Source organism: Triplophysa dalaica, chromosome 25, assembly GCF_015846415.1.
Source record: "Triplophysa dalaica isolate WHDGS20190420 chromosome 25, ASM1584641v1, whole genome shotgun sequence".
Taxonomy (NCBI): domain Eukaryota; kingdom Metazoa; phylum Chordata; class Actinopteri; order Cypriniformes; family Nemacheilidae; genus Triplophysa; species Triplophysa dalaica.
Genome location: NC_079566.1, coordinates 1,169,888 through 1,183,323, shown reverse-complemented (window position 1 = coordinate 1,183,323; position 13,436 = coordinate 1,169,888). Strand labels below are relative to the sequence as shown.

The 13,436-nt window shown below is 39.8% G+C and overlaps 1 protein-coding gene and 1 long non-coding RNA gene across 2 annotated transcripts; one reads left to right on the top strand and one right to left on the bottom strand.

Moving 5' to 3' along the window:
* Positions 1-1,823: 1,823 nt before the first annotated feature.
* Positions 1,824-4,183, top strand: sox4a (SRY-box transcription factor 4a). The gene has a single exon (XM_056741698.1). The coding sequence runs from the start codon at positions 2,251-2,253 to the stop codon at positions 3,322-3,324; it is 1,074 nt and encodes a 357-aa protein (XP_056597676.1). The 5' UTR covers positions 1,824-2,250; the 3' UTR covers positions 3,325-4,183.
* Positions 4,184-4,424: 241 nt separating this feature from the next.
* On the bottom strand, positions 4,425-8,138 carry LOC130415769 (uncharacterized). Its single transcript, XR_008905960.1, has 3 exons — positions 6,153-8,138; positions 5,510-5,603; positions 4,425-5,175 (listed from the first exon to the last, which is right to left on the bottom strand). It is a non-coding gene; the product is annotated as an uncharacterized LOC130415769 (long non-coding RNA).
* Positions 8,139-13,436: the final 5,298 nt, after the last annotated feature.

The following is a 13,436-nucleotide window of genomic DNA, read 5'->3' as shown; positions in this document are numbered from 1 at the left end:
GGAACCAGGCGTTGATTATTTCTGTGCTAGTGTAGTTCGGGGTAAAGATCATGTATTTTCTTGTCAGAATAGTTTTGAGAGCTTTTTTTTGGATTGCCATGGCAACACTAAGCCAAGCCTGAGGAGAGGGGTTTGGATTGAACACTGTGAATGTGGGGCGAGAACGGGTGAATAAAGCATTCGATGCGCTTTGCTGCCGGACCATTACTAAAGCCTGTCATTTCAGCCTGTGAGGTCAAATTATGAGTGGATTTGTCCATCTGGAAGATCATTTTTCCGTGGCACATGTTTCAAGCATTGTTTTGACCCACTGAGTGTTCCTGTTTTCTTGAATGACACACCTGATATGCAACACCTGTTGTGGTTGCCCAGATTACGAACATATGGGAACTCTGCGTTTTATGTTAACACGACGAGAGAGATCTCACATTTCAGACTTCAACTTTGGCATGTAATGCTAGTCCCAACAGCACCTATCTCACCTGAGACTTAACCGATGAGAGGAGTAGTTCTAGCCTAAATGCTGTGTTCCTGTTGAGGTGTAACTGCTCAAATCGTAAAGAATAGTTGGTGTTGTGGGTTGGCCACCTGTCACCGTGATGAGACATGATATAGTTAGTGCATTCTTTTCCAGCACACCTGTTCAAACAGTCAAAGGTGTTTGATTTCGGTATTCAAAGAAATAAGCCCACAGAATTACCCTGGAACACGTCGCGATCGCCGCGTCCTAATTGCATGGTAAATGGGTAACAATTATTTTAAGGTTTAAATAGTTAAGCCATGAGGTCACCGAGCTATTGATTTCAGATGTATTGATTCAAGGGTTTAGGAGGTCTGTCTGCTTAGCGTAGATAGGGCAGATGCATCACTTCATCTATACATCGCACAAGAACACGTGAATGGACTCAAGATGTTTGCCTTTTGTTGTGTTCTATGTGTGGTGCATGACTTCATTACGTAATGCATATTCAGATCTGTGATTGTATGTAGTTAAACAGTTATTCGGAGCAGTCACTTTGTGTTTGGAACGCAGCTCATTTTATCAGCCCTATGTTGGCTCTACTACGCCATCTAGAGGCTTAAATGTGTACAGAGTCATGAGACCCAACGAGAGCATTTGACCGTTTACTGTAAGAATGTTAGATTGCATTCCGTAATCAGTTGTTCTCTATTAGATAGATAGTTGGATGGATGGATAGATAAATGGATAAATAGATAGATAGATTATTTTAACATTATTGCAGCCTGGCAACCAGAGCGCGAGTTTCCAAAATAAACATCAACACGCAACTTTGAATGGAGAAGCGCGTGGCACGTGGAGCGCGCTCTCTTTGTGTATACATAACGACAGGTGCTGTGTTTGTATGCACGGGGAAAATATTTCACGATTATTCAGAATAAATATATTAAAATGTTGATTATAATGAATTTACAGTATGTCTTTGGCTTATACAATACAGTAGGAAAAGGCTGGTTTTAAAAAGCTTTTAAGACTTTAATTCCGTGTTATCGTTCATATTCTTCCATCAGAATTGCTTATCCGATCTCAGCCATCCTTGCCAAATTCAGTGTGTGATCTAGGAAAGGGGCAGGACATAATATGCCTTTAAAACTAAGTTTGCAGTGTAGATGGAATGAGGTCAGACAGAAAGCTTCTCATTGCACGCGCCGATTATTATTAGATACTATATTCCGCCAATGAACGGCGACGGGGCGTGTCTCTGGCTGAAGACGGGCTGGTGACAGCAGCTGATTGGCTGGATTCTCTTTCCTTTATACCTTCGCAAAAGGATAAATCCTTGTGAGGCGGTGTAGCAGAAGTATTGAAAGTTGTGAAGGGTGATAGGAAGCTCAGAGCATGAAAAAGCGCAGTTGTCTAAACCCACCGCATGGTCGTACGACAAACTATGCTGAAGACACTTGTCCGTTTCCATTAAACGGCTTTAGATACTTTGCGTCCAGAGCGCACTCTGGCTTTGTTTTCAGTCGAACCGGCAGTTGAACTGCAGACTGTTACGCTTTTGAAGACGTTAGAGGGACCCGACGGAGTTTCAAACCGGAGACATGCGCTCTGTGGACGGACTGCTGGCTGAGTGCTGAACCCAGAGACAGACTCCAGCAACTTTGTTTCCACGCGCGTGGCGAGTACCCAGACCAGCATCTTATTTAATAAAGGCGTGAAAGACTGAAAATATTTTTAAGAGGCAGCACGTGTAGGATTTTCCCGAGCAATTAAAAGTTGACTTTTGCATGGACACGTACGTGGCTATGGTGGAGCAAACGAACAGCACAGACGTGCCGTCCGGCGACTCCATCGATTCGGGGGAGATGGACCTAGACATGGACGCCTCACCGACCCCCGGCTCCCCAAACTCAACTGGGGATAAAATGGACATCGCGTGGTGCAAGACGCCATCCGGACATATCAAGAGGCCAATGAATGCATTCATGGTTTGGTCGCAGATAGAAAGGCGCAAGATCATGGAACAGTCGCCGGACATGCACAACGCGGAGATCTCCAAGAGACTTGGCAAACGCTGGAAACTTTTAAAAGACAGCGATAAGATCCCCTTCATACGCGAGGCTGAACGACTGCGGCTCAAGCACATGGCAGACTATCCTGACTACAAATATCGACCTCGGAAGAAGGTGAAGTCATCCAGCGGCAAAAGCGTAGAGAAGGGGGAGCGCGTCAGCGGCAGCCCGGGCGCGAAGTCTGCATCCAAAAAGAGCTCGAAAACTCTTAGCAGGACGCACAGAAAGTCCGCTGCGCTTGAACTGCCTTCTCACTCAGTCCCTGCAGACCACCACGCTCTCTACAAATCCAGGTCCGCGTCCGCCGCAAAGCAAATACCCGACAAACCAGCAAAACGCGCGCATGTGTTCGGAGGATGCAGCACTGACAGCAGCCCGCCCTCCGTCGCTGTGCCCGCCAGTCCCACTCTGAGCAGCTCGGCGGAATCCAGTGACCCGCTGAGCCTGTACGACGACGGACTCGCCAGCGGAAAAGAAGACACCGAGTCCGCGGCGCGCTACAAATACACACGCGCACCGTCTCCAACGCCCTCCGCGTCGCACTCATCCTCCTCACATTCATCTTCGTCAGACGAGGAGTTCGAGGACGAGCTTGCGGACCTTAGTCCCGGCTTTGACAGCTTCAGCACCTTTGGCACTGCGCCCCTGGACAGAGACTTGGAGTTCAATTTTGAGTCTGGCTCCGGCTCGCACTTTGAGTTCCCCGATTACTGCACACCAGAGGTGAGCGAAATGATATCAGGGGACTGGCTCGAATCGACAATATCCAACTTGGTATTCACTTATTGAACTATAGTAACGAATCTGATTTAAAAGACAGATTGAGAAAAATATATCTTTATGACTGTCGTAAAGACGGAGGGCTGAAAAGTCCTCCGAGACGAGTCAGACAACGAGTCAACGACACGATTCCTCCTGTTTATCATGCATCAGAGACTGTGGGTTTTCATTATCCACTGACAAAAGTGCAGATGAAAGTGCTTAGCTTGCTCGTTTGGTGCTGGAAGGAGTGACTTGACGCGCGCGCTTTGGAAGAAGAGGACGGCATTGCGCGGTGGTGAAGTTCAACTTATCCACCCGCTTTAACGTAAAAAAGGGACGTTTAAAAACAGTCTGGTCAAATGCTTGTTTTGGTGGAGGTACTGAACGGAGAAAGGCGTTTTGTGACCAGAATCGCATGCTTTCATTACGATGTAACCGCGAAAGCGTAACTGGTGTTGATTCATTGAAACGGAACGGCAGCGCTTCATCAGACGCAAAAAGACACACAATCACCAGCTTTTCTGTCGACATGACATCAGGATTCAAACGCAACTCAGATGATTCAACTCTTTACACTACAAATCAGGACCAAAATTCATCCGAGGAGCGTTCTGTCTCTCTCTCTCTCTCTCTCTCTCTACTTTTCACTTTTCCATCATCTCCCGACTAACTTTTCCGTGCTGGCATTTTTATATCGATGTATTTATAATGGCCCAACAGTGCTCCTCCTTTCCCCTCTCCCCCCTCTTCAATTGTGTTCTAGTCTGTCTGTTGTGTGTATAGTCTGCACATGCACATGTCCGTCTTTGTCGCGGAAGGGCTAGACTCGTTTCGTATTATTTAATTGACCTCTCATGCGGAAAGGAGATTAAATGTTTCATTATTTTCTGAGTGTATTTTTGTACAAAATCTATCGAGGCCCAGTGGGCAATTGATGTTAAATAGACATCAAATTGACGTCAAACATCGGCATCAAAGAATTGGTCAAAAATGCAAATCAAATCGATGTCAAAATTTGACATCAAATTGACATCAAGTTTTGACGTTAATTTGATTAGCAATTTCTTTTACATTTTTTAACAAATTGATGTCCTATTCTAGACCAATAAATAATGAAAGAACAGTACTTAATGTAAGACATGTTTTATTAAATACAATCAGCTACAATTCCAGAAATTTAAAATGTTCTTAAACCACTAATAAATATAAAATCCTCCTTGAATTACTTTTTAATTAAATATTAACATTTAAATTGATATATAAATATTAAGTGATCTGGAAAAAGCCATCACATGACAAAATTGTACATATTACAGGTTTTGATATCATATGAAAGCTCTCAAGCCCTTTCCATTTGTTAAAAACATTTACATTTACGTGTAGTTATTTAGCAGACGCTTTTATCCAAAGCGACTTACAGTGCACTTATTACAGGGACAATCCCCCTGGAGCAACGGGGAGTAAAGTGTCTTGCTCAAGGACACACTGGTGGTGGCTACTAGGATAGAACTAGCAACCTTTTGATTTACCAGTTCAGTGGTTTAACCCACTAGACCACCCACTCCATAAAAACAATTTGTAAATTAAATAAAAACAGTTTTGGAAAGGGCTTAATAGCTTTCATATGATACTAAAACCAGTATTTTTTATTTCACCATGTGATGGGTTTTCCCAGATCATATCCCAAATGAACAAAAATAATTTTGATAAACAATTGGCTTAAGGCCTACTTATTCAGAATCTGAACACACATCAATCGCCGATTTCCCCTTTTGTCGTCCCATACCCCCACATCTATCGGGAGCAGACCGGAGATTTTTTAGCTGTATTTTTTTATTTCAGCCTCTGATAATGAAGGTTTGGACTGCTGTAGTGCACCTAAATGAAGATGAAACCACAATTAGCACACCTTTTAAGACATTAAAATATACCTAACATTTTTCAGCAACCATCACTTGTACATAGAAGTTAATGCAAGTTGCTGCTCTTAAATGTTTATTAACACTAAGATGTTCCCAGGTTTAAATAAGTATCTGTTACATTTAGAAATGTGCACTACTTGCAAATATTTAAGAGTTGTTAAATGTTTTAAATGTGTCAGTTTACTAAGATAAGATTGTAATTTAAGCATTACATGTTTAATTTACTTAAAATGTAGCATATGTTGATAGACACTACATCCTCTAATCATACAAGAAAAGTAATGTAGTACCTATTATAACACGACATAGCCGTGTTTTCCAAAGGCCTTCTTCAGCCCTGAGCCATCCATATTCATTGTTGACATCAATTTGTTTGTAAGAATTCTGAAAAAAAAGACAACCATATCAGTATTCAATGATTGTTAAGATTGTTGAACAATACAACTAAGTGACCAGAACAGCTGAGAAGTTTTCCTTTGAGCACAGTAACACAAATGGTCATTGAACCAGCTTTTGGTACCTTTAGTAGTGTGGGCTGGTCCTGCTTGACACAGTGGACCTTCTACCAGGACATTTTAGAACACTTCATCAGTGTGTATCAAATTATGAATTATAATTATGGGTATGTTTCGCTTTGTCGCATAGCATCGGTAAAGAGATTCAAATGAGGGCATTTTTATTTTATCCGAATATTAATTGCAAAACTAACATTACTCACTGACATTTCTAAATCGTTAACTCAACGTTACACGCTTAATGGATCGCACATTAACATTACCTCAGAAATCTTCACGGTACTTCTGGCGGGATATTTCAACTCACCAGATTCTAATATATCGCCAAGTCATATATTTCATCAAAACACAATCTTCTAGGTTTTCAAAGTTACCCAATATAACGTATTTTTTATTTCATGAGATGTTTATTACTCACCTGATAAAAAGCGACAACCTTGTCCAATGCTTCGACCGCATAGCAAACACTGGCCTCTACGCAAGACGTGATGACGTACGTTTCAACGGTCAACGTAGTAAATCCTCCAAATATTTTTATAAATTTTATATTTTTACGTGTATGTATAAAATAATATGTTATACTACATTTGCATCAAATTTCACACAAAAAATAAATTAATTGTTGTAGTCCATTCACTAACTTCAGCTGCTGAGAAACCCGGAAATGTGAAATAGGCCATGGCGCCGTCTACAGGTGGTATTAAGAAATACATAAGACAGATAATAAATGGGCATTAAAACTACAGAGAATGAATGGGCATTGTAGGCCCAACATTTTTCATAATAAAATTAATGATTAATTAATGATTATTAATAAAAATTAAGGAAAAATAAAAATTTATAAAATATTTATAAGAGTTTTTTGACTAAAATGAACATGAAGTTGTAATACTGTAAAAATGGTACATACATTATAAGGTATTACAATTTTATGAGTATTTTCAATTACAGCAATGTTTTTCTAATTTTACAGTAATATAATATCACTATAAATAACAAAAATAAGGATACATAATACTTTATGTGGGGTTACAGCAAAAATGCTGCTTTTGTTTTTAATATTTTAAATTGTAATTACATCTGAATGTATTATTGGCAAATCAGTATATTTTCTTGTAAAATTTAACAATCACTGTTTCCTTTTATTTCAGCATGAGTATTTACATACTTTTAAAAAAAGTGTTTTTTACCACAGAAGTTACAGCAGTCCACTTTCATGTACAAATCCAACAACTGCTTCAAAAGATGTGACAAATAGATGCATTTTGAGGGGCCAGTTAGAAGAAAAATGCTATTTCAACTGGATTTACATTGATGTCAATATGATGTCAATACAACATCAAATGAATGCCTATAATGCAACGTTGATTTGACGTCATTTCAATGTCAAACATATTGGGCTATACTTACATTAACCAATTTCAGTATGGGATAAACCTCATATTTTCACCTCATTAAAAACCTTGAAGAATTTAATGTATGATTTGAATTTGAAATGATGTGGTGCACCATCTTGATCAAATCTTGTCTGAAATTTGACGTCAAATTGACATCGAGGCGCCCGCTGGGGGGGGTGTCAATCGGTGAATATCGCTGTTTGGATTTCCGATTTTTAAAACCAGGGGGTCGGGTTGTCTCAAAAATCTGCCCCCCTAACCATGTTTACAGTGTCAATCCACAGGCTTCTTAAAGAGACAGTGTCTGAATTTCAACGACCAATCATCATTAGCCTACGATGAGCGCTGAATGAGGTTGTATGTAGCTGCAGCGACGTCTGCAATTTATTACGTCCTTATTGGATACTGTACCTTTTGAATACCGATTTCTTCGTGCTTTTATAGTGACACGTTTTGGTTTTAACCACTGGATGGAATTATACAGATACGTCGAAATGCCTCTTAAATTCATGAACAATGAAGTACGTCTTCGCTCCATAATTGTACAAGGATATTTAATCTTTTTCTACATGTTGGCTAAATGTAGCTAATCGTTTTAGTATATTACGGCATGGCAAATAGCATTTTGTATTTCTGAATTCAGGTTTATGTAGAGCAGTCGTGTTTAAGGCAGAGGGTCGACATGAAGATTTCTATGTACATTGACTGTAAAATAAGTAAAAGAGTGCGTGTTTATGTCGGACAATGTTATATCATGACAGGAGCGAGAACATATATCTTTATACATCCCTATGTTTAAGAGTGTTGTTCATGAGTTTTGGACTATATATAGATATGTTTTATTGTTTCATTTCGTGCAATATGCTGTGTACAATATTGTTTTGTCTTACCATACCATATCTCACCATTTGAGTAGTGAACTCAAAAGCCAGCCAATTGTGTCAAGTCACTGCCTGTCAGACCTCTGTACAGAACTTTGTCTTTTTTCCAAGAAGGAAATAAAATCAGCTGGAACTGAAAGTCACTTGTACGACCCTTTCTGTGTATTGTATTGTTTTCATTACATATTATCTTAATGTTTATTTTAATTTTTCTACAAAATGGAACCCTGGTCAAACTACACAGTATATTGTCAGTATGTTGACAAGATCAGAACTAAAATGGGAAGTTCTGGAGCTAAGAATTCATTAATATACTACTCGATAATATTGACTTTACAGAACAATATAAGCATTCGTCTTTAGCTGAATACATCAATACTGTGTTTAAATTGTCTCTATCCCAGACATACGGAGTGGTGCATGACTTAAAGATTGACAGGTAAGCCTATGGCATCCTATAGGTGCAGGAGATGTCACGCTGTGGGTGGAGGCCGACCGGCAGAGTAATTACATTGAGACATTGGTTCAGTTCTGCAGTCTGTGGTGAACATTTTTCACTGTTCTCATCTACAATGAGACACAGGCGGGTGGGTATGGGGTTACCGGAGGCTATCGAGATATTACAAACTCCCCCATTATTAACATGCAATAATCACATTACATGCCTGCAATAAAGATTCATGTTTACTCAACAAGAATAAAAATAGATCATATGGCTTGGCGACGTGTCCTAGAGCTGAGTGTTCAAACTGAAGCAGTTCAGTTTAAATGATTATGTACCATGATCCCGACTGATAGCGCAGGGTGAGGTTGAATGCACGCCGCAGCAAGAGGGTCTAGACATGGGCTCTGTGGGGGAGGAGTGCGAGACAGATGAGATGTCTCTGCCGAGAGGCTGCACTGGGGGCGCTCAAGTGGATTGTTCAGCAGGGATGACTGCTGAAACCAATTAATTCCTTCTGGGTGCACTGGTTTGTGTCGGGAAAGGGGAGGGGGCTCTCGAAAGATTTTGTGTTAATCTGTTTACATCCCCCAAATGAGAAGAGAGACAGGAAGCTGTTTGGAAACCAGAGTTGCGCAAAGTTATGATACGAATGCATCAGTCTGTCAAGCAGACTGAGATGATAGATTGTGTTGGGGTTCTGGTTGCGGGCTCGCATGTTTATGTGCTCTGACTTTAACTGATTATCTGCGACTTAATGGAAGTTTAAAAGAAAGAACGTATAAACAACTTTAATATGCGTAGAACACAACTTTGGTTAATACAGCATATCAAATAATATTTAATACACGGAATTAAAGATAAACATACTGATTAACTCTTTGGCACAGAACAGAAGGCGGCACAGATGGTTTGATTTTGTGCATAAGTGCTTACAAATATTTACACCTATCCACATATACTATCATTGCCACGACATGTCCCCAGAACAGTCTATTTGAAAAAAATGTAATGGCACTTTTTTTCAAAGCATCCGCTTTCAATATTTTTAGATACGTTAATTGAGTGCAAAAATGTGGCCAGACGGTGAGTCAGCAGTGGCCTCCAAAAGTACCCCATTATGTCACAATGTACCAATGTTAACCTAATGGCATTTCTTTTTTCATAGGCACAGATATCTGAGCAAAGCCTTTCATTAAAACACTACAATGTTTAAAATCTTAATAGATGTAATAATATCCAATCATTTCCATTTACTGTATTTGGACAGGGGGCAGGTTCGGGGAGTCGAAGGGGCGTGGCCATTGAGCTGTCTAAAGCACATGCAGCCAATGAACTATAGTCACAAAAGAATGAAACGCTGGGATGCTGAAAGTTTTACGATTTTGGATTTCGACGACAATATTGCTAAGCAAAGCATTTCTGTGCAAGTTAAATAAGTTCAAACTTTTAAATGACGACTTCCTGACGAAATTAAAATGATTGCGGAATAATGGCGCTTCAATATGAGCACAAAGCAGGGAATATTCATTCTTTCTTCATTTTGTAATGAACTGACTATTCACAGACCGAAATACGTAACACTAGAATTAACGCAAAAAAACTGAAGGAAATATCAGTACTGGAAGAGTTTTCACAGTATGCTCATACAATATACAGCTGACATATATTGTGCTCCATTAGTTTTAAATGTAAATGTTTAAAAGTATATTTTCATTGAAATCAGTGCAATATGTGATTTAAATTACATTTACATAAATGATTCAAATGAATGAGTGAGTGTGTGTGTGCCCTGCGATGGGTTGGCACTCCATCCAGGGTGTATCCTGCCTTGATGCCCGATGACTCCTGAGATGGGCACAGGCTCCCCCGTGACCCGAGGTAGTTCGGATAAGCGGTAGAAAATGGAATGGAATGGAATAAATGATTCATTATGCCATGTTTTTATAAACATCTCAATAGGTTTTCGGACTTCAGAATGGACAAAAGTTACAATTTAAGCTTATATCATTAATTGCGTTATATTGGTATATTGCAAATAAACAAAACTGTAAAAATATTCACATATTTGAACAACTATTTTCCAATTGTCACTGTCAGAAATTCTAGAAATGTCTGTAGCACAGGGAAGTGGGATGAACGGTGATGGGTGAACACGTCTAGAGCTTGGTTCGTGGGGACAGTATTAGTCATAAAGACAAAAACGTTTTAGTCATAAAAGATTCATTTTTAGAAACTTAGTTTTGTTAAACTGTTGTTTTGAGCTCGGCGTTATGCCACTGCCTTGTCATTTCTGTGTACGAGTATTATGACTCAAACTGTATGAAAGTATTTTTTTTTGTGAGTACCTTTGATGGTAATAAAATCGATGTGATTTTCATTAAGAAACTCTAAAAAAATGTGTTACATTGTGTCATCTTGAGGTCACCTGTTGAGTGTTCTTGCCCTTGATCATAAAGCCATAATTATTTTGTTGTGATTTCAGTCAGGCTTAAAGCAAAAAATAAATTTTTGAAATGGGTGCACTATAAGAGAGATGTCATGTAGAAAGTGAAGTCACATGAGACAACCCAACATGAAAGAGAAATATCATCATGACATGTTGGGCTCTGAATGCAAGATACAAGTTAGTTTGAGTTTCATTGCATTAAATTTCAAAGTAAACCAAACGACAGCAAAGAAATGACGGTAGACCTTTTCTCAGAATTTCTCAGAATGTCATTTCAGAACATGAAGGAAGCTGCAGGTGTAAGTTCACACATGTGTTCCAGCAGAGAAACCACATCTTGCTTTACCTTTGAACATGTTCTAATAAGTTTAACGTACAAAGTTTCTCTTCTTTTTACTCATTTTAAAACCGTTTATAACCTTTTATAACCATCTTAAAAATAAAATTTCAACATATTCTTAAGATCAGCGTTATATTTGTCTATGATGTAAACACCCCTTTTAGATATATGCTGTAATACAAACACACTTTCATTTTTAAAAAGTGTCATTATAATGTCAAATACATTGTGGGTCATTTTATCATTGGTTGTGCTATCAGGCAGCTTAGATGCTTGAAAATCAGCTTCACTTAAAGGGATAGTTCACCCAAAAATGAAAATGATGTCATGAATTACTCGACCTCAAGTTGTTCCAAAGCGATATGCATTTTGGTGTTCTGTTCAACACACAGAAAGATATTTAGAAAAATGTTTCTGGGGCACCATTTACTACCATAGCAGAAACATGTAAATGACAGTCAAAGGTCAAAGGTGCCCCGGGACTGTTTGTTTTCCTAAATATCTCATTTTGTGTTCAACAGGACAAAAAAAATTCTACTATGGTAGTAAATGGTGCCCCAGAAATCTCAGCTACTAACATTCTTCCAAATATCTTTCTTTGTGTTCAACCAAACTAAGAGACGTATGCAAGTTTGGAACAACTTGAGGGTGAGTAAATACCGACAGAATGTTAATTTTTTGGGTGAACAATCCCTTTACTGCAAATGGCAAACAGTATTGATGGTCAGTATTTGCATTTGCATTCCTTTGTGGTAATGCATGGGGCTCTAAGGTGTTTGCTGACCAAAGGGTTGAAGTGGAAAACCATATTTATTGTTTAAAAATCAGTGTGCAGGGATTTATTGCTTTTCTGTGAGACATTGGAGTCTTTAGTGAGTGAGAGACAGACAGAGATAGTGTATTAATGTACGTAGGAAGGTTGCTGCAAAGATAGCTGTGTTGCCTTGGGATGTTGAAATGTCTTGTTTTGACATGCCTTGTCTTCCATGCAAAGAGAAAAAAACCAGAAGAAAAAAGACATTGCAGGCATCAGAAGACAGCACAGCTAATTAGTCACTTTTGTGCGAGAAGCGTGGTGAGATGATGTCACCGGCAGTGAAGTAATTACTACCCATAAATCATAGCGTGTGAGAGGTAAGAGGGGAGGGGTGAATGGCGCTGCTGGCAGATCTATTGTGTTGAACTCGTGAGCCCACTTCTGCGTCCTTTCCTTTCTAGATAGGTAAATAGACACCTTCTAACTCCAAGATATACTTTACAATGAAGGCAGATGAACTAAAAACACTTCCATACCTACATGTACCGCCCACCCGCCCGCCTCACGGTTCCCGCGCATCTGAGGATCTTTATGTCTGAAATTAATTTCGATGTTTTTCAGCACACCGACGGAGTAAAAGCCCTCTGACATCAGGCATCATCCGCGGCATTAATTTTCTTTGCAGCCTCGCAGCGGTTGTTTTGGCACCCCTTATGTTTTTAATGGTTCGGTATCTCAAGCCCTCGTCAGGATCTTAGTAGAGCTCTTTGAAATTAGAGCGAAATTCTGTCAGCATATGCGTTGATTTATTTTCGTTGCGTCGCTCTCTCTCCACGCAGCAGAGGATGTCTGATGTTTTACTGTTTCCAAACTGTACGAATTTGCTGACGGTGCTAAACTGTACTGATGCGCAGGCAGTCACAGAAATTCGGCTCTGCGGGCTCTGCACAGCAGTACCACTTCAGAGATTCTCCTCCGCTCTCATGTGACGAACTGTGTGTTTTTAGCTGGGAGCAACTCTGTATCTGTTCTGTGCGGTTTGCACGCCTATATTTGTATGTGTCGAGGGGTCATAACTGCTTGCTGATGCTTTGTACTGTAAGTGTTGGGGTTTCATAGGTTACTTTGATGTTAGGCTGTCCTGCGTTCTTCACATCGTACATGCAGTTGTCAAGCTGTACTGCACATTGAAGAACGTTGAGGCACTGACAGTCCCCAGAGGATTCAACATCGGAGTTGATGGGATTTGTTGAGATGTGGAGAGCGGCACAAGCTGTGCCACATTTTATAAGGAAGTTGGGCTTCAAAGATATGACTTCTATAAATGGTTCAGTTATGCAATATGACTGTGTTAGGGGTGGGTGGGCTTTGCCGTGTCGTTGAGGTATCAGATATTACATTCAGTAGTGGCCACAAGTGATGTCGAGATGGCATAT